Source organism: Fundulus heteroclitus, unplaced genomic scaffold, assembly GCF_011125445.2.
Source record: "Fundulus heteroclitus isolate FHET01 unplaced genomic scaffold, MU-UCD_Fhet_4.1 scaffold_79, whole genome shotgun sequence".
Lineage (NCBI taxonomy): Eukaryota > Metazoa > Chordata > Actinopteri > Cyprinodontiformes > Fundulidae > Fundulus > Fundulus heteroclitus.
This window is the reverse complement of record NW_023397241.1, coordinates 625,079-649,538: the sequence shown is the minus strand read 5'-3', so window position 1 is coordinate 649,538 and position 24,460 is coordinate 625,079. Positions and strand designations below refer to the sequence as shown.

General features: G+C 43.4%; 1 protein-coding gene across 2 annotated transcripts in view; it reads left to right on the top strand.

Moving 5' to 3' along the window:
- Positions 1-24,460, top strand: part of cunh5orf22 (chromosome unknown C5orf22 homolog) — a 103,703-nt gene that overhangs the window by 44,699 nt on the left and 34,544 nt on the right. The window contains exons 3-8 of one of the 2 annotated variants that reach the window (XM_036134297.1): positions 1,374-1,523; positions 3,770-3,903; positions 5,003-5,304; positions 7,739-7,801; positions 8,019-8,140; positions 23,438-23,504. In XM_036134297.1, the coding sequence (XP_035990190.1) occupies positions 1,374-1,523; positions 3,770-3,903; positions 5,003-5,304; positions 7,739-7,801; positions 8,019-8,140; positions 23,438-23,504 (838 nt within the window). The remainder of the gene's footprint in view (positions 1-1,373; positions 1,524-3,769; positions 3,904-5,002; positions 5,305-7,738; positions 7,802-8,018; positions 8,141-23,437; positions 23,505-24,460) is intronic. The other variant, XM_036134298.1, reaches the window with a different exon arrangement.

Below are 24,460 nucleotides of genomic sequence, written 5' to 3'. Positions count from 1 at the left end.
TATTGTGTTGTGGTTATTGTAAAACCCTTCCCCTGTAAATAAACCCTTTCACATGTCACTCTGCTTCTCTGGACACAGTTTTATGTTACCTCCTCTAAACCCCTAGACAGAGGGGCCGTAACAATCAAGCTCCATCATTTATCAGCGCTCTGATTAACCCGTATGTTCCTAACAGAGCACTTCGCTCTCAGACTGCAGGTCTGCTGGTGGTTCCTAGAGTCTCTAAAAGTAGAATGGGAGGAAGATCCTTTAGCTATCAGGCTCCTCTCCTGTGGAACCAACTCCCAGTTTTGGTTCGTGAGGCAGACACCCTGTCTACTTTTAAGACTAAACTTAAAACTTCCCTTTTTGACAAAACTTATAACTAGAGTGGCTCATGTTACTCTGAGCTACCTTTATAGTTTTACTGCTATAGGCTTAGGCTACAGGAGGATATCAGGATCTAATTTTCTCACTCTATAGAGTTCTACTGTTCTTCAATTATGCATTATGTGTTGTCATTTCTGCTTTAACTTTCTGTTCTCTTTCTTTTAACTTCATAGTAGGTACACCTGGTCTGGCGTTCTGTTAACTGTGACATCATCCAGAGAAGACGGCTCACCCGCTACTACCATCTAATGTAGAACAGATTACTGGATCAATGTGTGCTTCTGTGCTTTTTTGTCTCTCTTGTTGTGTCTCTGCTCTGTCTTCTGTAACCCCCAAGTCGGTCGAGGCAGATGACCGTTCATACTGAGCCCGGTTCTGCTGGAGGTTTTCCTTCCCGTTAATGGGGAGTTTTTCTTCCCACTGTCGCTTCATGCTTGCTCAGTATGAGGGATTGCAGCAAAGCCATGTACAATGCAGACGACTCTCCCTGTGGCTCTACGGTTCTCCAGGAGTGAATGCTGCTTGTCGGGACTTTGATGCAATCAACTGGTTTCCCTATATAGGACATTTTTGACCAATCTGTATAATCTGATTGAACTTGCCTTTGTAAAGTGCCTTGAGATGACATGTTTCATGATTTGGCGCTATATAAATATAATTGAATTGAATTGAATTGAAGTGCGCCTTATAGTTTGAAAAATACAGTAGTATTAATAAATCCTTAACGATACTCATCCCTAATGGTGACAGAATACAGAAATCAAAACTTATTTAACCTGAACCTAGAACCCAAACACAGAGATGCAATTTGCCTTGAACTACTACTGTAGGAGTAGTTATTTTGTGGCAGCAGATGAATGGGGACTTTTTAGGAAGCTTTAAAATGAATCGGGCATGTTGTCTAAAGGGTTATTTTTTTTCTCTTACATTCAGTTCGCTGAAACTGTTCGAATATTTGGATGGTTGATTTGATTGTCACTATGTGTTTCACCTTTCTTTTTTAGTGAGCTGAGTATAGAAAACTGGATAATGCCTATGGTGTATGCTGGTCATTTAAGCTGTGTGGTGTGGCTGCATCCATACTGGGCTCAGCAGATCAAAGAAGGAGAGCACATGATTAATGTTGGCAGAGACTCATCTACAACCACCATCAGGTGGGACAAACATTGATAATAAAGGATTAGTTCAACTAGATAATAGAGATATTTTTGTCTTTCATGTCCATTATGAATTGCATCTTGTGCTGGCAACAATTACTCAAACAAAAGGAAAGGTAGAAAGATTTACTGACAACAGGTTTCAGAATAAACAGTGTTCATAGTTTTCTACAGCATTCTTGTTTACCACTGAGCAATAGCAGTAGGTTCTTATTTTACAGAAAAGTTAGTTGCATGATGACAACTCGAGTTTCGGAAGGGATCTTACAGATGAGGCAGATATATGAACAGTATCATAATATATTCCTGTATTTTTCGACAATGGAGAAATTCATGTGTGACAGTGCCAAAGACGCACAGAGTTACACACAATTTTAAGTAATGAGAGAAAACAAGCTTGGTGAATGCGGGTATGACATTAAGTGGGGGAGAAACCTGAGGCTGCAGAGATAAGGGAGTTATGTTTGCTTCAAGGCAGGGGGTGGGGGGTTGTTTGCACATTGACCAGAGTTCGTTTTCTAGTTCCCGGGGTAACACTTTATTTGAAGGGGTGTACATAAGACTGACATTACAGTCTTAAACATGACATAACACCTGTTATGAACATAAATGAATCATTATGAATGTTTAGGACTGTTGTCATTAATTGTCATTTGGTAAATTATGACACTATTAAAGCAAAGTTGACAATGTTTAACATGTCTTTGTTATGACAAGCCATTAATTTAACAAAACCCCAAGTCAAGCCCTTAATTTAACCAAATCCCAAATCAAGCCCTTAATTTAACCTAATCCCAAACCAAGCCCCTAATTTAACCTAATCCCAAATCATGCCCTTAATTTAACCTAATCCCAAATCAAGACCTTAATTTAACCTAATCCCAAATCAAGCCCTAAATTTAACCTAATCCCAAACCAAGCCCTAAACTTAACCTTGTCTCTGTTAATGTCAAGTTGTCATAACAAAGACATTTTAAACAATGTCAACTTTGCTTTAATAGTGTCATAATTTACCGAATGACAATTAATGACAACAGTCCTAAACATTCATAATGATTCATTTATGTTCATAACAGGTGTTATGTCATGTTTATAACAGTGTAATGTCAGTCGTATGTACACCCCTTCAAATAAAGTGTAACCGTTCCCGGTTGAAATTCTTGCACTGTCTAATAGTCTGGGAGTGATAACCTGAGAATGTTGAGACTTGCTCAAAGTGCGGAACGAAGGTCTCTACAGACCGTGGCTATAAACTGGGGTTCTCAGTCAGAAACTATTATGTTATGAATGCCATGGCTTCTGGAGACATGGTGTTATTGTTTCACCGTGTCCCGTCTACGGTGAAGCACCCTCGGTGGACCCAGTTCGTTTTACCCAGTCAGGCGACCCCCACTTACTTATTACCTTGAATGCAGGACGCATAAAACAGACAAGTATGCTTTTAGTTATATTTTATCTAGGTAAAGACAGAGAAATAGTTACAGTCACACCAGCGCTGATGGGCCCCTGATCGGCAGGAGGCCTCGAGTGCTCATCACACAAACATTATAAAGGGATCTCGGGACACACCCATACAAGGGCGGTACACATCCAAACTGTGACATCAGCAGGGAAGCTGTGTCACCTCCGGGGTGGTATCTGATAGATATGTGCCAATCTTTTGGGTCAGTGCCATCTAAGTGTGCCATGCAGTTCTGGGATAAACAGCTCGTTCCACTTGACCTTGTTGATATCCTAACAATGGTTAATGAGAAGTGCAGATGGAACATGCTGAGATGGATTCAGTGACCTCTTTATTTAGAAAAGGCCACCAGAAATGGCAACCAGGAAGTCCAATGGTGTCACTAATCGTAAGAAAAATGAGATGAATGAAACCAATAAATAACATAAGACTGAACTGATGAGGGTACATAGAGGAAACCATTGGGACCACTTTAGTATCCAGTTCTTCCGAAAGAGCTCATTGTACTTTATTCCCCTGAGAAAGTCCAACTGTGCAAGACTGAAAGTGGATAAAGGTTTAAAAATTGACTCTACGCATGAGAACTGGTGAAGGGCATCAGGTTTGATATTTCTGAAACAAGTATGGTAGGTGATAGGGATTGTAGTTTACTGTCCCTCAATGTCCCAGAAACAAAGGCTTGTACAGTTGCAGCCATATTAATATAAAGCATGTCAAAAGGGTGCCAACTGTGCCTGTATTTAGTCTGTGTGTTTATTTCTGTCATATTGTTACTTTGCAGGGTGACCAGTACAGAGAACTACTTCCTAAGTGATGGTCTGTATGTTTGTGACGAGCAGCTGGAGAACTCCAAACTTCTCAGACTGGATGTAGTCAGAGTCAATCCTGCCAAAACAAGCCATTTGTCAGCTACAGGTACCTGAAAAGCTTTTAACTCGAACAAGTTTTATTTGAGCCATTTTTTTGTCATTCACTTTTTTATAAAATTTTTGTTAACTACAAAAACACACATTAAAACTGTGCAACAGCGGGGGCAGTTATACGAACATGAAATTATACAAAATCGGGCCTTTGTACCACCACATACGTCAATCACTTTGTTTTCAAACTCAACCAGTTTCAAGTTATAGCCTTTTTAGCAGCCACTAATAATACTCTTGTTAGGAAAACATCCCTTTTGAAAAATGTATTACAGACAGATCTCCAATATACATTGTACAACAGTTGTATATTTTCTTCCTTTTAAAGACCTCTTTCAGGACCCCATTAACGTTTCTCTAAAATGGAGCCACAGAGGGAACACTCCAAAAAATATAGAAGTGGTTGGCTTGCACTTGACCACATAACCTCCAGCAATTGTCCTGACCAGAGTATTTTATATGTTTGAGCTGGAGTAAAGAAATATCTAATCCAGTTTTTCCAGCTGAATTCCCTCCAACATGGGGCGCTTGTTATTGACCACTGCTGTTTACAGATTCTGTCCCAGTCTTCTATTGTAAATACTATGTTGCCTTCTGTTTCCCATTTTGTCTTTATATAATAAGTATCACAATTCCTTAAATCTTGAAGGCCTAAATACAACTTTGAGATTATTATTTGATATGGAGCATCTTTATATGCATTCTGAAAAACTTCGAAAATATTACCATTAATATAATTTATATTTTGATAAATAATTGTAAAAAAATTAGCAAAGTTGCAAGTATCTAAATTATGATATGTTATACAAACTTGTCTTTAAGGTCCTAGAAGCTTCTAAAAACCCCAGCTTTAAAGAGAGAATATGTGGACAGACCTCTTTTACACCACATCTTAAAACTTGAGTAATTTCTGCCGGGAATAAATTCTGAGTCATGTGCAAACTACTTAATACTAATTTCAACATTTGAACTGGACTAACTAATAAAAGCCTAACATTATTTGATTGAGCATTCAATAATAATGGGTCACCAATTAGCACAGTAACCAGCAACTTATTCTATCTCATCTTTTGTTTTCTGATTCTGTATTTCAGCGCATGATGCAGAGAAGGACTCTGTGACACGTTTAGCTAAAAATGCTCATACAGATCTGAGTTTGGACAGAGAACTCTCCTCAGTAACAACTGCGACACTGCTTCCAGCAGAGGGCAGCAACTGGCAGGGAGAGTTGAGCAGCAATGGCACAGATGTTGGAGAGGGAGATGAAGATATAGGATCCACCAGTTACGTTGTTGGGAGATTGACTACATTTCTGAGTGAAACAGTTCCATACATCCTGGACATTGACTTGGATTTTTTCTCCTGTAAAAACCCATTTAAAGAAATATTCACCCAGGTAACTTATCTATGCTTGAATGTTGTTCTTCCAACAACTTTGTTTTCTAAAAAATGTTTCACCCAAGAAGTTAGTTTTCAATTGGAAATGAGTAATGCATCTCATAAAAGACAATAAGAGGATGTACAAGAGTTTAATTGTGGGAAAACAAATTTAGCTTTGGTTTACATTTTAACAAAAAATGCTGTGTCCAAAACAATTCATATCCTTCCCAATAATAAAAAAAAACATAATTTCTCACCAGCATTTTGCATGTCTCTGGTATCTTTGACCATTCACCTGTTGCAATGAGCTCCAAGTCTTTGAGGCTGGAAGACATTTGTGATATCACCCTTTAACGCTGCATTATGCAATTCAAGAATAAAAAAATATTTTATTTGTCACCACAGCGAAACTTCTCTTTGGCCACTCTGGTTCACAATACACATAATGAAGGCATAAACTGACAAACAGGCAATGAATAAGCGTTACTTTGTTTTTTTTGGCATCCAGGAAAAAAAATTATAACAGATAATGACGTATTAGGGTGCTTATTGAACAATGATGATTACGGCTTTGTTTACAGCAATGTGCATTTAGATATTCGGAGATGACAGTGTGCAGTAGGCAGTAACATTAAGGTGAATTGTAACGTACGATGAGCTAGTAACAGTGGGGTGATTTCAAAGCGTTGGACTGCAGTCTCCCATCAGGGGGAGATTGCCCTCACAGCTCTTGGGAAGAAGCTGTTTATAAGTCTATTTGTTTTGGCTTTGAGGCTTCTGAAGTGTTTACCTGATGGGAGAGGGGCAAACAGCGCATTGCCTGGGTGGGTGGGATCAGTGGAGATGCATCTGGCCCTTCTTTGGACTCGTTCTGCATAAATTGAGTCTAGAGCCTGCAGACGGCATCCCACAATCCCATGTGCTGTTCTCACCATCCACACTAGGTCCTTCCTCTCCTGGAATGTGCAGCTCCCATACCATACAGTTATACTGAGACATAAACACACTCTATAGTAACTCTATAGAAGTTCTTTAGCAGCTTAGTGGGATGTCCAGTCCTTTTCAGTTTCCTGAGGAAGAAGAGTCATTATTTGGCCTTCTTCACCAGGTGGGAGGGGTTCACAGTCCAGGAGAGGTCAGAGGAGATGTGACTGCCCAGGAACCTAATGTTGTCCACGCGCTCCACCACCTCTCTCTGTATGTAGAGAGGAGCGTGTTCAGTCCCCCTGGACCTCCTGTAGTCTATTACTACCTCCTTGGTCTTACTGGTGTTCAGGATCAGGTTGTTCCTGGAGCACCACTGTATGAGTCCCTGTAGTGAGACTCATCATTGTTGGAGATGAGACCACTACAGTGGTGTTGTCATTATGAAATAAAATTATAAATTAGTACTTAAAAATGTAATAAAACATCACTAAAACCGCATTTCGTAATAATCTCTGCAAAATGTAATAAAATTCTTTGGACATGTTTTGTAGTAGTTTCTGCCATATTATGTAATAACATTGTTATTGTTTAAGTTATACAGGACACGGTCTAAACTAGATGATTCAATATCACTATTATGTAATGGGAGATAGATTTCTCAGTCAGCTTTGAATAAAACACCTGGTCTCAGATATTTTTAAGAGCTTTCAAAATGACTAGAAACCCGAATTACGACTAATACAATACAAAACCCTTCATAGAGGGTCGAAATTTTTTTTTGGAAAGGGTACATGACGGCTGATCATTGTTAAGGAAAAATTATTCCAAACACACCACTCTGGTAATGAAGGAATGGCTTCATAGAAAGCATTTCAAGGTCCTAGAGTGGCCTAGCCAGTCTCGAGACTGGCTAGAAAATTTGTGGAGGGAGTTGATGTTCCTCTGTGTTTCCTAGCGACAGCCCCAAAACATCAATGCTCTAGTGGAGATCTGAATGGACAAATGGGCAAAAATACCAGTTAGTGTGTGCAAACGTTTGACCTCAGTCGAAAGGTTATGCTACAAAGTTTTGTTGTTGACCAAATACTTATTTTCCATCATAATTTACAAATCAGTTATTTAGAAATCATACAATGTGATTTCCTGGGAGTTTTCTCTCATTTTGTTTCTCATAGTTGAAGTGTACATATAGTGAAAATTACATACCTCATCTATCTAAGTAGGAGAACTGCACAATCAGTGGCTGACTAAATACTCTTTTGTCCCACTGTATAATATTAACCATGTGTGGATCAGAGAAAATTCTCTACGCAGTCAAAGTTGGACATTTGAGTCATATTTTTAAAAATCAGTGAACCGTTTTCTTGTGTTGTTTGTCCACCCTGAAAAAGACATAAATGTGTCTGTAGATGAAAGTTAGTGTGTGTCTGCATGAATCTGTTTATAATGATGTTATTGTAGTATTGAATCAAACATGTCATTTTATGTCATTTAAAACATAATTTCTGCAATGCATTATCCAGGAAGAGTATTCCATCCTTAAGGAGCTCTACAACTTCCGAGAACCCAGCGTGGATGCTGATAAGGTCAGAACAGTTCTTCTATCTCCTTTCAACCAGGAGAAACTACAGAAAACTAATGAACCTTGTTAACTGCCAAGATGTTCTTAATAAACTCGATGTAATAGAAGTAATATCTTTAATGTTGTAAATTAAGAACACAAGAGGTGAAAAAAGGTGATAGGAATCTTGTTAAAAACATGGGGTATGCACTGATTAACATGGGGTATATATATGTCTGCAGGCAGAGCTGGAGGAGTGTCTAGATCGTCGTATACATCAGTTAGAAGATCTGGAGGCAGCATTTGCTGATCTGCTGGAGGATGACGGAGAACAGACAGTTGCACGATGGGCAGCTAACCCAGGGTAACGTTGCTCTGCTTGTGTTTAATTAAAAAGTGTCTGCAGTTAAACAGGAGATCTGTGAACGATGACAGCTTTGTACAATTTATTATACATTGGAAATATTTAGTGAATTTTTTTCATGAAAACTTTTTCAATGAAGTTTAGCAATCTTTTACTTTTTATTTCATGTGGTTCTTTGAACGCTTGTTTTGTCTAGAATAAAGCCTGCATCGATTTATTGCCCCAATCTTTACTTCTACATGTTTCCATTAATCAACCTAACTGATTAATTTTCTCAATATAAAAAGAGCTGCAACCCTATTTCCTTGCAGCTGCATACATTGTTTTTCAAAACATATGAATATGCAGCCAAAACCATATATTTACATACAGTGTATAACAATAAGCATTGCCTTTTTTTTCTCCTTATTGAATTGAATCAGAGTAAACATTTCCTGCTTCAGGTCAGGAAGATAAGATAAGATAGGCTTTATTGATCCCACAGTGGAGAAATTCACTTGTCACACATCGGCTTAATAAACAAAAGAAGGTACCAAAAGGAGGAAAAGGTGCATAAGGTATAAGGTATATACAGTGTGTCCACATATATACAGTGTTTTTAAAAAAATAAAAAATAAAATAAAAGTACAAGGGAAATAAAGCAGATATTTAGGATGACTTATGTACATTCAGGTGACTTATATACAAATGGAGTGACATTATACATTAAGTGGTACCAGGTAAAGAGCAACAGTGAGGTAGTGAGATAACTATACAGCTGAAGTCCCCTAATAAACAGGAGTATTTAACAGTATTATTGCACAGGTTATATCACAGTGTATTAAATAGAATTGCACAGTAGTTATTGCACATTAGTTATTACAGTTATAATGCAGCATTGTATAGTCTGATGGCAGCAGGGAGGAATGACCTGCGGTAACGCTCCTTTTTACAGACAGGTTGTCTGAGTCTGTCACTAAAGGAGCTGCTCAGCTCCACCAGTCTGGTACAAGGGGTGAGAGGTGTTGTCCCTGATGGATGTGAGCTTGGACAACACCCTCCTCTCAGCCACTTCCTCCACCGAGTCCAGAGTGCAGCCCAGGACAGAAGTGGCCTTCCTCACCAGCTTGTTCAGTCTCTTTCTATCCCACTCTGCGCTGCCTGGGGCCCAGCAGACAACAGCGTAGAGGAGTGCTGAGGCCATCACAGAGTCATAGAAGGTTTTAGCAGGGGCCTGCTCACACCGAGGGCCTCAGCCTCCTCAGGAGGTGGAGGCGGCTCTGGCCCTTCCTATACATGGCATCGGTGTTATGAGCCAAGTCCAGTTTATTGTTGACTTGAACACCCAGGTATTTGAAACTCTCCACAGTTTCTATGTCCTGCCCCTGGATGTTCATGGGGGAGTGAGGTGGGGGTCTTCTCCTGAAGTCGATCACCATCTCCTTGGTCTTACTGGTGTTTAAACAAAGGTGGTTCTTCTCACACCAGTCCACAAAGTTTATGATGACAGACCGGTACTCCAGCTCGTTCCCCTCAGACACACAGCCCACAATGGCCGAGTCATCCGAGAACTTCTGAAGACAGAATGGTGCCCTTGGGGGCCCTGGTGCTGCAGACTGCCACCTCTGACTGACAGCCGTGCAGCCGCACGTGCTGGGGACGGTCAGCGAGTTTGCAAAGCACTGTAGTCGTTGTGTAGGCACAAAGCTCTCCACACATAAGGTCATGTAGTCAGTGATGCATTCAGACTGTTGATGTCATCACCATGAGAGCTTTGGAACATGCTTCAGCCTGTGGTTCTGAAACAGTCACTCAGTCTCTCACTGGCTTCATCTGACCAAACTTTCACTGACCTCTATTGCGCTATTGTTCTCCTCACCAGTGAAATGTAATGGCGGAGCAGGTAGAGAAGGTTGTGATCTGAACGTCCAAGTGGGGGGAGGGGGGCGGAGGTGTAGGCGTCCTTAACATTTGCGTAGAAAAGATCCAGAGTTTTATTGTCCCTTGTTGTACACGTGACATACTGGGTAAGCGTGGGGAGGGTGGAATGAAGGGAGGCTCGATTGAAGTCTCCTGTGATGAGCAGGAGAGCGCGGGGGTGCTGTGTATGCAGTTTGTGCAATTCCCTGTTACAGTAATTCTCTGATTCAACAACCTTGGAAATCTTACTCACTACTACAACTAAACATGCAACATATATGTGGAAATAAAAGAACAAAACAAAAGTAAACAATGGATTAAAATGAGCGGTTAGCAAATCTAAGTCCAGCTCACGGTTGTTTAACACCACATTCAAAACATCGGCAGCATTGACAGACAGAACAGCTTTGAGAGTCCCACTGGACGCTTTGATGTCTTACAAAAGCTATTCCCGCTAAGCTACCTCCAGTTCAGTCATACGACACCCTCCCACTATGATGACGTATGATCTACCAATTTGCGTGATGCGTGAGGGGAGGTCCTAATGACGTAACCACGCTTACGCTGAGGGAGTAATACCTCGCTTCGAGAGGGCGCAGCTAACCGACGAGTTTAAAGGAAAACCGCAAACAAAGTCTCACACAAAGCGATCGCCTCAGCTGATAAGGAGAAGAGAGAGAGAGGGGGGAAAGATGGAAGAATTCGAAAAAGAGTTACAGCAGGACCCGCAGCGGGGTCTTTACGAACCACAAAATCAAACACAGCAAAGTAGCTTTCACAAATGCATGCACATACAAAGAAAATATTCAGCAAAATAAACCCAACTCCGTCTTGGAGTAAAAAGCATTAACCTAAAGTCCCTAACACCTGCCCAGGCACTTCTGAAACACCCTGTGGGTGAAAAAGAAATAAAAGGGGAGAACCCCGTTACTTGTGAATCAGGGCTGGGTCCGTGAGCGCTCCAAGTAACGCGGAGTCCTGAACGCGTCTTGACTGCGCGGCGGCGGTTGTAGGCAGGAGCGAGCAGCAGCGGGAACGGAATGAGGAGGCTCCTTCGTCTCTTCCTCCGGGCTCACAGTTGCTTTGTTGGCCAGACAAAGCGGGGTCCTCTTTAGATCACTGGGAGATAAGGCGGCTCTCAGTCTTTTGATCAGAGGGAATTGAAAAGTAATTTTAAAGTCGACCTCCTGCTATAATTAATGCAGGGATAAGGTTTGCTTCGAAAAGTCTTGGTCCAGCGAGAAACTCGAGCACGTGGCGTAGGGGGGAAAGTTTGGAGTAGCAGGTGCGTGACTTCTCAGGTTGGCGGTGTGCCAGGGAAGAAGGGAGATTGTCATGCGTGGCCGCAAAAAAATACATTTTCCCTAGTAACGTTATCTCTCCGCTCCGTTGTTAGGGCGGCGGCCATTTTTGGTCCGTGTTGCATGATGGGAGTTGGTGGCCATTTTGACCACATTGCATCATGGGAAACGCAGTCCGTCACGTCCGAATTAATGCAGTTTCGTCACATCTGAACTGGCATTACAGCGGGAGCGAGGAGCAGTGTTGTATAAAGTACTGAAATCTCGGAGTCAAGTAAAAGTATAAGTACCTCTCCAAAATATGACTTTGGTAAAGGTAAATATGACCAATATGACTTTGGTAAAGTAAAAGTATCTGAAAAGTATCTGAAATGTATTGTACTTAAGTATGAAAATTACTGTAAAAATAGATTTACTCAAGTAATGTAAAAAAAAAAGTGTAAGTAAAAAGTAAAACAAAGCAAATGCAATTTGAATGACATTTTTTAGATTTTGGAAGTCAAATTTACTTAAAATAATAAGTTTAGACAGAAAATACAACCTTTTTGTAAGCTTTCAGTTTTCCTTCTTCAAGTCAGGTCAGTGCTATACACTTTAAAATTGTACACAACCAAGTGCAGGCAAAGGGGCTGTATACTAAGAACATGGTTAAGTGATAAACCAGGCTTAGTTACCCCCCCTCTACACCTGCTGCCACCACACCACACACACACACACCAAAAAAGTCAAATTAACTGTATACTTCATGCCTTGGAAATCTCTATTTTATATTGGATATTTTCAACCCATCTATTGAATTTAGTGCACTAGTTGATCTTTTCATAAGAGAACAGCAAGCACTGCAGCCAAAATATGGCCTGTTTTGACCTGCTGTATATTAGCCAGTCCCTAACATTTTTTTCCCTTTAATCGCAGGAGGTAGAATATGTTAGGTACTTTGGGAATTCTCTGCCCTCTGAATCTGCTGGCAGTTCATTTTCCATTGCTGAGAAAGGCTTCCTTTTTGCCATTAAACGCGCAACATTCATTCAATCAGAATCAGTCAATTTTGTTGGCCATAACGTGGGATCGTTAAAATTAACGCTGTGATCTGTCTCTGAGCCACTATGCTCAGACTATCCAATCGGGCAGTAAGCCCCTCTACCTGCACTGTCTCTGTTATCGCTAGGAATGGCTCTCTCTGTCTCCTCCTCAAACACACACTGCGCCCCCCCACCCCCCAGCTCCCGCCTCAGCTGGCTCTCCTGCTCCGTTCTGTCTTTCAGATTGTACCTGGACCTCTGCTATCTCTCTGTTTTCTGCTCTTTTGGCGCTAAGCTCAAGTATTTCTGTAAAAGAAAAGGTGTTTTCCCACTTACACTAGCTTGCGGATGCTATACTTTAAAATCACATTGATAAATGCATTGCTTCTTACCTGGCTCTGGATATGCATCATTGCTCTGCAATTCCGTCCCTAGACCTGTTCCTGACTCATCCTCAGTTTAAAAAAAATATTTACTCATAAATTCCCTCAAGCCTTTGGTGTCATCTTCTCTTTTTCTCTTTTCTTTTCTGTGCACCTGTGATTCTTAGTTTGCAGCGGAACGAACTTTCAAAGTTGCAGCCAGCCGTTAGCCATTTTATGTTTGGGTGGAGGAGTTCATTTTACTGATCATTTTATTTTTTAAATAAGTCGAATCTGTCAAATCTGACATCATCAATGAATAATAGTTATAATGAATAATATTGATTGTTATAATAAAACAAGAAAAGAATAGTGGTTAATCAAGTGTTTGGTCAATGTAAACGCCCAAGAGGGGTTGAGTTCTACTGATCAACTTAGAAATATTTCATGGCTGTGAAAGAGAAATGTTTGATTAAGCTATATTCTGTAAGAGATATTAAGTTTATATTAAGGTAGATTTACAACTCATGTTGGGAAGCTATTGATAAAAGTTTTCTTTTTTTCCGGTTGATATATCATGATTGTTAAAGTGATCTTGTGTGTTATTTGGTTGACTGATTGTACATTTTGTGTGGAGTTGTGAGCGCAAAGTTTTTTTTATTTTTTTTTGCTTCAGCACAGTAGTGTGCTAGCAGCATGTTCTTATGTGTTTAATAGTTCTGTGCTTTTAACTAGGGCTGGGCAAGTTAACACGTTCATTTTGCGTTAATTCATTAGACTATTAACGGCGATATTTATTTTATCGCGCATTAACGCATGTTGCTCACATGCCTTCAGTCAGTGTCAGTCAGCACGCGCGCTGACTGCAACGCGCTGTGTCACGGGAGCACTCTCCCGCTCCCCCTCCCCTCTTGTACATGGCTCAGCGGCGCCAGCCAATCAGCTCTCACACAAACTCAACACACAAACAGCTGAGAGAGACCGCAGCAGCGGAAAAACATGAACAGGGGAAGTAGCACCGTTTGGCTTTATTTTAATACCGTAAATGAAATCAAGCTGTATGTTTTGTAAAAAGCTGGTTAATTTCAGTGGAAAAAATTTATCTAAGCACGTGAAAAAACATGAGCAAGAAAACGTTGAGCCACAGAAACGGAGAGAGGAGACAAAACTTCTGTCATTGCCCCGACAGACCCAGACCCACAGACTGACGTCACTGACTGAGGCGTTTCAGTCCTCCAGGGAACATCCAGGTAGATCAGTGGTCATCTTCAGCAGCAGTTCATGTTAACTTTCAAAGTAGATATTATCTATCATATGTTACTGGAGCCCACACAGAAAATTTAATTAAGACCTTGAAAGAACCCAGTACATATATTAAAAAGTGTTATTTAAGATAAGATAACATTAGCTAATTCTTTTTTTATCCCACAACGGGGAAATTTATAGGATTAAAGCAACAGGCATGTGCACACAACACAGACAAAATTACATAAGGATTGAAATATATAAGAGGTGGATTAGCGAAAAAACACTGAACATAACATTTTTGTTATTATTATTATTATTATTATTATTTAATTGTTATAATAAAATAAAAACCACAAAACCCAAAAGGTCAACAGTTTCACGATACATCAAGCTTAGGGACTGGCTAAAATACAGCAGGTCAAAAAAGACCATATTTTGGCTGCAGTGCTTGCTGCTGTCTTATGAAGAAAAGATCAACTAGTCCACTTAATTTAATTGATGGGTTGAAAATATCCAGCATAAAATAAGATAAGTGCTACAAATGTTACAACACTTTTGTTCATATGGCAGCAGAACATTAAAATAAAAGTGCTCTTTACACTACTTTTGAATTCATTCTTGGAGTTTGCGCATACAATGCGATTAATCATGATTAATCGGGCAAATTATGCGATTAATCGCGATCAAAGATTTTAATCGTTGCCCAGCCCTACTTTTAACATGAGAGAGTTTGAGATTTGGGCTTGTTTTTTTCTTTTAAGTTGGGCAGGTTTTATGTTGGTTTGGCCTGGAATCCATCAGTGAGATGAAGCAACCTGTAGAGCTGTTTTATGACTCAAAAGTCAAGAATAAGCAGACATGCTGACAAACATGAGGGCTCGTGTCAGGCTGAACACTGAAATAAAAATTCATACAAGCAGAGGTTCTGTAATTACAGCAGATAGGGAGCACAAGGATCAGAACAAAGCAGAGTTCCCTTCTGCCTAAACTAACCCAAGTTTCTTCAGTTCAGCAGTTTACCTGCTTGCTTCTGCTCCTTGTGCTCCTAGCTGTCTAGCTAACCCTCCTAGCGTGAATGTTTACTCCAGTGTTGACTTCAATGCTGACGTTTTAAACAGAAATTAATATCACTGCTTCCAGCTCGCTCTCGCTTGCTTCTTTGTCTCTTCTTGTAATTGTTTGGCAATCAGACCGAATATCTATCCCGCTCTACCGACACCGACGGTGACCACAGTCAAGCCACGGTGTCTCTCTGAAGGCTGAACGTCTGACCCAGCGACCCGCCCCTCTCCAGCTGTGATTGGCTAGCATGTTGCCTTCAGTCGTTGATTTGATTGTTTGAATTGTATGATTGACACATCAAAGACGGTACTAATTGAAAGATTGCCACTATGAGGTTAAAAAACAAACAAATCCACTTCCAGTTCCATTGGGCACGCTGATGCCTCGCTTTTTTTGTCACGAGTAACTAAACCAAACATTGAAAATGTATCGAAGTAAAAGTATGCAATTGAGTTCAGAAATATAGTGAAGTAAAAGTAAAAGTAATCAAAAAATGTATACTCAAGAAAAGTATAAATTACTCCAAAATATACTTAAGTACAGTAGTGAAGTATTTGTACTTTGCTACTATACAACACTGGGTAGGAGAACTAAATACATTGTGCTTTAAATTCGTCTGAAACTGGTTGCAACCACTTCTAGTTTAGATCACTCAGAATAATAACTTCCTTTGTATTCAGTCCTGAAATTAGCTGTACCAAAGATGGAAGTGCTTCTGTGGTCATCCCACAGTCTCATTCCTGCGGCTCCTGGGGCCTCGGCTTTGCGGCTGTTGGCCCAGGAGCCAATGTTCTATGTCCCGAGCAAGGGACTCAAGTTGGAGAATACGGATACCATATCTATGAGGTGGACCTGGACCATCTGGGAAATCAAGTTGGTTATGTTTGGGAACCGACCGATGTCCTTGAACTAACCTTTGATCATGTAAGGAAGAATGATCCTGATCTAAGTGAGAGTTTTCCAAAATGTGAACTCTGACATGTGGTGGTGGGTTACGTTAGTGTGGGCCACCTGAGTGAGTCTCCTGGCCCTTAGGGGGCAGCACAGAGTCAGGACAGGTGGTGGTATGAGTCAGGTGTGATGGCTGCTCATCCCTCCAATCTGAACCACCTGTGTCTGCAGAGTAATTTACCTGATACTCTTTGGGACTGTCCAGTGCAGCAGGGTGGTGCAACGCTCCACTGTGGACAGTCTGACTTCCAGCATCTCCCAAGGAGTCTGTGGAAGTATTTTCTGTAAACTCTAAATTTAGAGGCTCTGTTGTATATTTTGGCAAGACAAAAGACAAAAGCTCATTCAATTAGTCAACTTGCTGAGGTTGATCATGTGAGGATTTCACCTGAAGGGTTGGGGACTCACTTCTCTGGTGAGACACAGCCTCGCTGAAAAGGAGTTTTGTCCTCTGTCTCAGCTTCAGCTTCCTCCATCGTCGCTTCGGCCTTTGAGAGCTCAAGTTTGGCAGGACTCGCTCTGTCTAAAACCATCTGATGCTCAACCTGCAACTGAGAATATTTTCTAGTTGTTACTTACGCTTATATAACAATGTAAGCTGTCCACAACCTCTTGAATCTGAGTAATTTTAGTCGGATAACCAATGAAATTAACTAGTTCCTGTCATGTTCGGCTTTAAATGTTTGGCCCACATGCAGAAACACTCAGGGGAAACAGGTCAGATCACAAGAGTTTTATTTAACAGAAACGCGGGATCACGAGGAAGATCTGTCGCCGCAGATCGGGGAAGCAGCGGGGAACCAAAGTCTGGAGACAGGGTCAGTCTGAAGGAGGGGGAGACACGGTTAATTGAGGGAGAAGCTAAGGAAACGTTACGGGGAGTCGTAAGCTTACCACAGAGCACGGGAACCGAACCGAGGAGGTAGTGGTGTGGACTCAGCCCGTCCTGCGGAGGTGGTGACAGGCGTCCGGGAGAACTGTGGGCGGAGGCGGATGGGGTCCGAGCAGCACCGGCGGGTCCAGGGATCCAGAATGAACAGAGGAAGGAACCAGGAGAGTCCGAGGCGACCAGGGTGAATCCGGGGAGGGGGAAGCTCGCACCCAACTTGGTACCACCAAGGGAGTTTGAGGAGGAGATCGCCAGAGCAGAATCTGAGCGGTTGTGGATTCGGGAGCCTGGTCTTCACAGCGCAGAGTCACACGAGAGAAGGGTTCCAAAGACACGAGTGCACTGGAGAGAACACAGGAAACACGGATTAGATCCAAAACGGGGATCGAAGAACTCACGGGTCTGAAGCTCAGGTGGAGGTCTTTGGCCTTTAGGCATACCGCGACAAGGTAACACTCAGGCATCCTCCCTCTGTTCGAGCCCGGTTCTTATAGTGCGGCCTGGTGCTGCTGGAGTGTCTGCAGGTGTGTGCACTCCGCCCACCCGTTAACCACGAACACCTGTGGAGAGAGTGGAGGCAGCAGAGCCAGCAGCAAGCTGCACGGCTCTGCTGACTGAGTCCTGACAGTTCCTTAATCTTTTCATCACATGCAGTAAGGTTCCAACTATTTAAATTACTCCACTCATCTTTAGATACGTTGATGAGATCAGCAACGACAACTTTCTGCCTCTATGTCTGTTTGGTCCACCATAGATGTAGTTACACATGTGAGAAGTTCAGGCTCCATCTTGCTAACACAAAAACAACAAACATAAGTTATGACAAAACTTTCAAAATAACATAAGATCCAGTCTGTGCACGCTTGGCTATGCATGTATGTTTAAATATACATTTTGCAAATACTTATTTGTGTATGTAGAAACAGGTGCGCAAGTTGACCGTTGCGGCTTATGACAACGGTCAACTTGTGGCTTATGACAACACTATTCTTTCAGTGTTAAGATGCTGGACCTTTAGGAATTACTAGCTCTGTAGCGCTTGCTTGACCTTTCTTTAGGATTTAGTAGCATGTTGCACACGGCAAACAAAACAAAGAAAACAAAAGTAATGAAGCACTGGGGTGACAGATGTTCCAGTAGCAAGGCAGTAAACAGGCGTGGAGTGAGTGGAGGTTGCAGGTGGAGATTGCAGACGACTCGGCGACCAGGAACAAGCTGAGCAGAGTATTTAAAGAGGGGTGAGCAGGTGGAGCTAGTCACAGGTGATTGCAGCCTGATCAGGCTGCGCTGGGAAGGAGGAGGCAGGAACTGCTAAAAATGCAGCCACCAGGCTGCATCATGACACTACTACCACTACTACAGAGGCTAGAAGACACTGGGGAACTACAGAGGCTAGAAGACACTGGGGAACTACAGAGGCTAGAAAACACTGGGGAACTACAGAGGCTAGAAAACACTGGGGAACTACAGAGGCTAGAAAACACTGGGGAACTACAGAAGCTAGAAAACACTGGGGAACTACAGAGGCTAGAAAACACTGGGGAACTACATAGGCTAGAAAACACTGGGGAACTACAGAGGCTAGAAAACACTGGGGAACTACATAGGCTAGAAAACACTGGGGAACTACAGAGGCTAGAAAACACTGGGGAACTACATAGCCTAGAAAACACTGGGGAACAACAGAGCCTAGAAAACACTGGGGAACTAAAGAGCCTAGAAAACACTGGGGAACTAAAGAGCCTAGAAAACACTGGGGAACTAAAGAGCCTAAAGAACGCTGGGGACTAAGAAAGCGTACGGAAACGCTGGGGACTAAGAAAGCGTACGGAAACACTGGGGACTAAGAAAGCGTACGGAAACACTGGGGACTAAGAAAGCGTACGGAAACACTGGGGACTAGGAAAGCGCACGGAAACGCTGGAGACTAGGAAAGCGCACGGAAACGCTGGGGACTAGGAAAGCGCACGGAAACGCTGGGGACTAGAAAAGCACACGGAAACGCTGGGGACTAGGAAAGCACACGGAAATGCTGGGGACTGTAAAAACAGGCGTACGAAAACACTAGGGCTCAACAAGCGTACGGAAACGCCTGAGCAACACTAGCGTACAACAACACCAGAGGGAAGGACAGACGTACGGAATCACTAGGGCTCAACAGACGTACGGAAACGCTGGCGCTCAACTAGTGTACCAAAATGCCGGGGGGAAGGAATGGTCGTACGGAAACGCCAAAGGGAAGTAACGGGCGTACGACAGCGCCAAATGGAAGGAACGGGCGCACGACAGCGCCAAGGGGAAGGAACGGGCGCACGACAGCGCCAAGGAGAAGGACCGGGCGTACGGAAACGCCAAGGGAAAGGACTGGGCGTACGGAAACGCCAAGGGAAAGGACCGGGCGTACGGAAACGCCAAGGGAAAGGACCGGGCGTACAGAAACGCCAAGGGAAAGGTCCGGGCATACGGAAACGCCAAAGGGCAAGAACGGGCGCACCACAGCGCCAGAGGGAAGAACAGGTGTACTGAAAACACCAGGGCTCAACAACACACGCTGGAGCACAACTAGCGTACAGAAACGCCAGGGGAACCCGGCGGGGCGTGAGGGGAACGCCGGGGCTTGGGGAAGAGAACGCCGGGGCGTGGGGGGAACGCCAGGGCGCGAGGAAAGAGAACGCCGGGGCGCGAGGAAAGAGAACGCCGGGGCGCGAGGAAAGAGAACGCCAGGGCGCGAGGAAAGAGAACGCCAGGGCGCGAGGGAAGCGCCGGGGCACAAGGGACGAGAACACCGGAGCGCGAGGGAAGCGCCGGGGCACAAGGGACGAGAACGCCGGGGCGTGAGGGAAACGCCGGGGCACAAGGGAAGCAGGAACGTCTAAAACGCCAGGGAACAAGAACAGAGGACGTACTAACACGCCGGGGAACTGAGAACAGAGGGCGTCTAAACACACCGGGGAACCGAGAACAGAGGGCGTCCTAACATGCCGGGGAACCGAGAACAGAGGTCGTCCTAACACGCCGGGGAACAAGAAAACCAAACACTAGGAGTCAGAGGGCGTCCTAACACGCCGGGAACACGAACGGAGGGCGTCCTAACACGCCAGGGAACACGAACGGAGGGCGTCCTAACACGCCAGGGAACACGAACGGAGGGCGTCCTAACACGCCAGGGAACAGGGAGTGCGCCGGGCAGCAACAGGCCGGGCGCGCCAGAGGGCTCAGCCGGTGACATGAGAGCGCCGGAGGGCTTTGGCGGCGGCCTATGTGTGCTGGGCAGTGACAGGCTGGCGCACCAGAGGGCTCAGCCAGCGACATGGAAGCACCGGAGGGCTCTGGCGGCGGCTTGCATGTGCTGAGCAGCGACAGGCCGAGTGCACCAGAGGGCACAGCCAGTGACTAGGATCACCGGAGGGCTCTGGTGGACCTCGACACCGGGGAAAAACTGTGAGCAGGGGAACAGAACAGAGTCACCAGGGGAAGTCAAAACAAAATAAAAACTACTGAAGGCTAGAGGGGACTAGACTAACCTAAGCAGGGCAAAACTAAAACAAAGAAAACAGGAGAAGTCAAGCATAGGGACCTTAAAGAGCGCTGGAACCCATCCAACGCAGGAACCCAGACGGCGCAGGAACCCACACACAAAGACCTTAAGGGGATTAAACAAACAAAACTTAGAAAAACTAATACTGAACTAAGACCAGAACTACAGGGCTAGGACTGGGACTACAGGGTCAAGACAGGGACTACAGGGTCTAGACGAGAACTACATGGCTTAGATGAGAACTACAGGGCTTAGACGAGAACTACAGGGCTTAGACGAGAACTACAGGGCTTAGACGAGAACTACAGGGCTTAGCAAACCAAGAAAGTAAAGCAAGAGCTAAGAGATTAAAGCAAAACTAGAAAACTCAAGAAAAACTAGAAAACTAAGGTAGAACTAGAAGCCTAGAGAACTAAAGCGAAACTAGAACATAAAGCAGGACTAAAAAACAAAGCAAGACAAAAACTAAAGGACTCTAAGAAGCACGGAAATACTCTAAAACTAAGGAATGCCAAGTACTCAAAACTAAGACACAAACTAGGGAACTTGGACAGAAACTAGAAGACTAACTAGAAAACAAGAGAACCAGAAAGCTAAAGCAAATCTAGAAAATAAAAGCTAAACTAGGAAACTAAAGATCTAAGTCAGGAACTTGAGAACGCAGGAACTTGAGAATGCAGGAACTAGAGAACGTAGAGAACACAGGAACTTGAGAACACAGGGAACACAGGAACTTGAGAACGCAGGGAACACAGGAACTTGAGAACGTGGAACAACTGCTGGAACAGCCGCTGGAACTTGAGAACGTGGAACAGCTGCTGGAACCTGAGAACGTGGAACAGCTGCTGGAATGTAAGAACGTGGAACAGCTGCTGGAACTTGAAAACGTGGAACAGCTGCTGGAACTTGAGAACGTGGAACAGCTGCTGGAACCTGAGAACGTGGAACAGCTGCTGGAATGTAAGAACGTGGAACAGCTGCTGGAACTTGAAAACGTGGAACAGCTGCTGGAACTTGAAAACGTGGAACAGCTGCTGGAACTTGAAAACGTGGAACAGCTGCTGGAACTTGAGAACGGTGGAGAACGGCAGCAGGTGGAGAACGTGGAAACAGAAGCAGCTAAATCCAGCCCGCTCCTGCACAAAACTGTGTGTGTGCTGTCCGGGTTCATCTTTGGCCGGGTCGTACTGTCAAGATTTGTCTTCATGAACCCGGACAGAGCACACAAATACAGAGCTGATCTTGAGAGTTTATTGCAAAGAGGGAGTAGTGTAAGGTGAAAACCAGAGTCAGTTACCGGGCTGGAGTTGATGAGTTGCAGGAGCAGGCTGACTGGAGAAAACAAAAGTAATGAAGCACTGGGGTGACAGATGTTCCAGCAGCAAGGCAGTAAACAGGCGAGGAGTGAGTGGAGGTTGCAGGTGGAGATTGCAGACAACCCGGCGACCAGGAACAAACTGAGCAGAGTATTTAAAGAGGGGTGAGCAGGTGGAGCCAGTCACAGGTGATTGCAGCCTGACAGGTGATCCTGATCAGGCTGCGCTGGGAAGGAGGAGGCAGGAACTGCTAAAAATGCAGCCACCAGGCTGCATCATGACAGTTACTACTAGGCTAGTGAAACTTAACTAAAACTCTTAAGCAAAATTAAGATAAAAAGAAGATAAGGAACTATTTACACACAAAAGAAAAAAAAAGGTCGAAATAAAATGGTTGATCACCATCATCAGAATGATGACGTGGATCCTGGTTTACTGCAGATCTAAGTCAAAGAACCAAAGTTCGTCTTAAAGAAAGTGGAATGAGGTTAACTAAATTAGAACAACCATAGTATGTGTTTCAACCTAGTCACAATGAAAATCCTGAGTTAAACAAACATTTGATAAAATAACATTTTACAGAATGATTTACTCTGTAAAAATCAGTAGGCTAGAATGCTCAACTTTATTAATGCGATTATTACTCTGGAAAGCTAGGGGCAGCTGTAGCGATCGGTCGCAAAAATCGGTTAATCCTAAAGTTATACAAAAACACCATCAAAAGGACATTGATGTTCCACATTAATGCGGTAATAATGTTCATAAGACTATCGAATAATGGTGGAGCAAAACGAAATAAACCTTATGTTTTGAAACGAACAGTAGTTACACTGTATGTTATCCGGGAAGCTAATAGCATTTAAGCTAGCGGATATTCAGAACGGAAAACACAAACATCAATATCCCATCAATGTATAACCCTTATGGAGATAATGTTTGTTACAACCGTAAAACACACTTGAATTACATCAGCATGACATGGTTTCGAAGAAGCTAATGGGAGCTATCCTGTAAGCTCCACGGGTTTTATAAACATCGTGAAAATGCATTAAGTAAACCTTCTAAATAAACCATTTAACTTTCACTATTTATTTCTCTGCCAAACCGGTCGGTGCCTCTGTGTCAGTTCGGTTCACTTTGGGCATCCAGTTGGAAGCAGTTGAAGCAGGGTGAAGGCCAAGGCTAGCATGCTGCTCTGCAGCTATGGCCTAGCCAAAACGTGGCGGTTGGAGCAGGTGGATCCGGATCATAGTGGAGTCTTTGACCCGGTTGCAAACCCAGTCAGGTCCTCCGCTCCAACGAGAGTTCCCCCCAATGCTGTACCAATGAAACAGCGGAAAATGAGAGTTTCCCCCAATGCTGTTCCTACGAAACAGCGGGAAATGGGGACGATTGTCTGTGGGAGCTTGGCTTTATAGCACAGCACCCTGCTGAGGGGGGCAGATCATGGTGCCTGTAAAAGTCAGATTCCCCCCCCCCCCCCCTCATGGCTTGATGGCACAACACATAGGAACATACAGGTAATACTAAAAAAAATGCCCCAAAACAGTGAGCCATGAGCCACAGCGTCCCTTCATGCCACCCTCTCCTTCATTCATATTGTCAGTGTAGTAGTTGCTGCTGCATTGTTAATGTTATCTTTACACTTCATTCCAGAGCTATGAATAGCATTATTCAGTCTGTGTTTTGTTTTTCTTTGTATTTTTTAGCATGTCTTCATTAGCCCAACTGGTTTCCAGTTTGAAAGCAAGAAATTCTTCACCCGACTATGAAATGGTAAGAGAATTTTCCTGTCTACATCTGTTGCTACTGTATATCTGTAAAATGTGTTCTACATGGGTTTATACATGAAGAAATTTAGAGCATTTTGTAAAACATTATGTGCTGCCACATGCATAAATGTCTTTGTGTTACTGATGAAAATTCCCATTTTTATATATGTATATATATTATTATTATTTTTTTTATTTAAATTGAGGGTGTGGGGGACTTCCAGTTCTGCTACTGAGAGGATGGCAGCCTAATATGTCTAGCTCCTGAAAGGTTTTACAATTTAACCCCCAAAAACCTTGATTTTATCAATCCTGGTGGGCAGTTTTAAAAACAATGAAAAAGGGGGTTACTACTAGAAATGGACTAAGCATGGCTCTGGCAGAGGAAGACCCAAACGGGAGCCACAGCCGAAGTAGCTCTCTAGACCAGGCAAACCCAGGTGAGGAACAGCGCGTCGAAGCTAGCCTAAGTAGCATTCTCAGCAAAATCCATGCATTTGGGAGAGACAACAGGGCGCGACTCTCCAACATAAAACAGGAATTAAAGAGGGCAAACTATAGACTGGAAGAAGTGGAGGGAAGAGTAGATGAAACAGAGACTGTACTTCAAGCAACATCAACGTTAGTCAAACGGCTAACTCTGCGCCAGGCTAGTTTGGAAGCGAGGCTGATTGACCAGGAGGCTCAAGCACGGAGATACACGGAATACCTGAAAACAAAGAAGGTTCCAACATGGCTGGTTTTCTGGAGGAGATGCTGAAAACTTCGCCCAATCTACCACATGACCATCAAGCTCTGGCCCCGAAGCCCACCGGTTCACAGGCAAGACCTCGCTCCATAGTGGTCAGGTTTGGCAGCTGGCGGACCAAGGAGGATGTGATTAAGAGAACATGGCAGAAAAAGGAAGTGTTCTGCAACAATGTTCGTTTCTACGTCAACCATGATTTCCCCCCTGAAGTG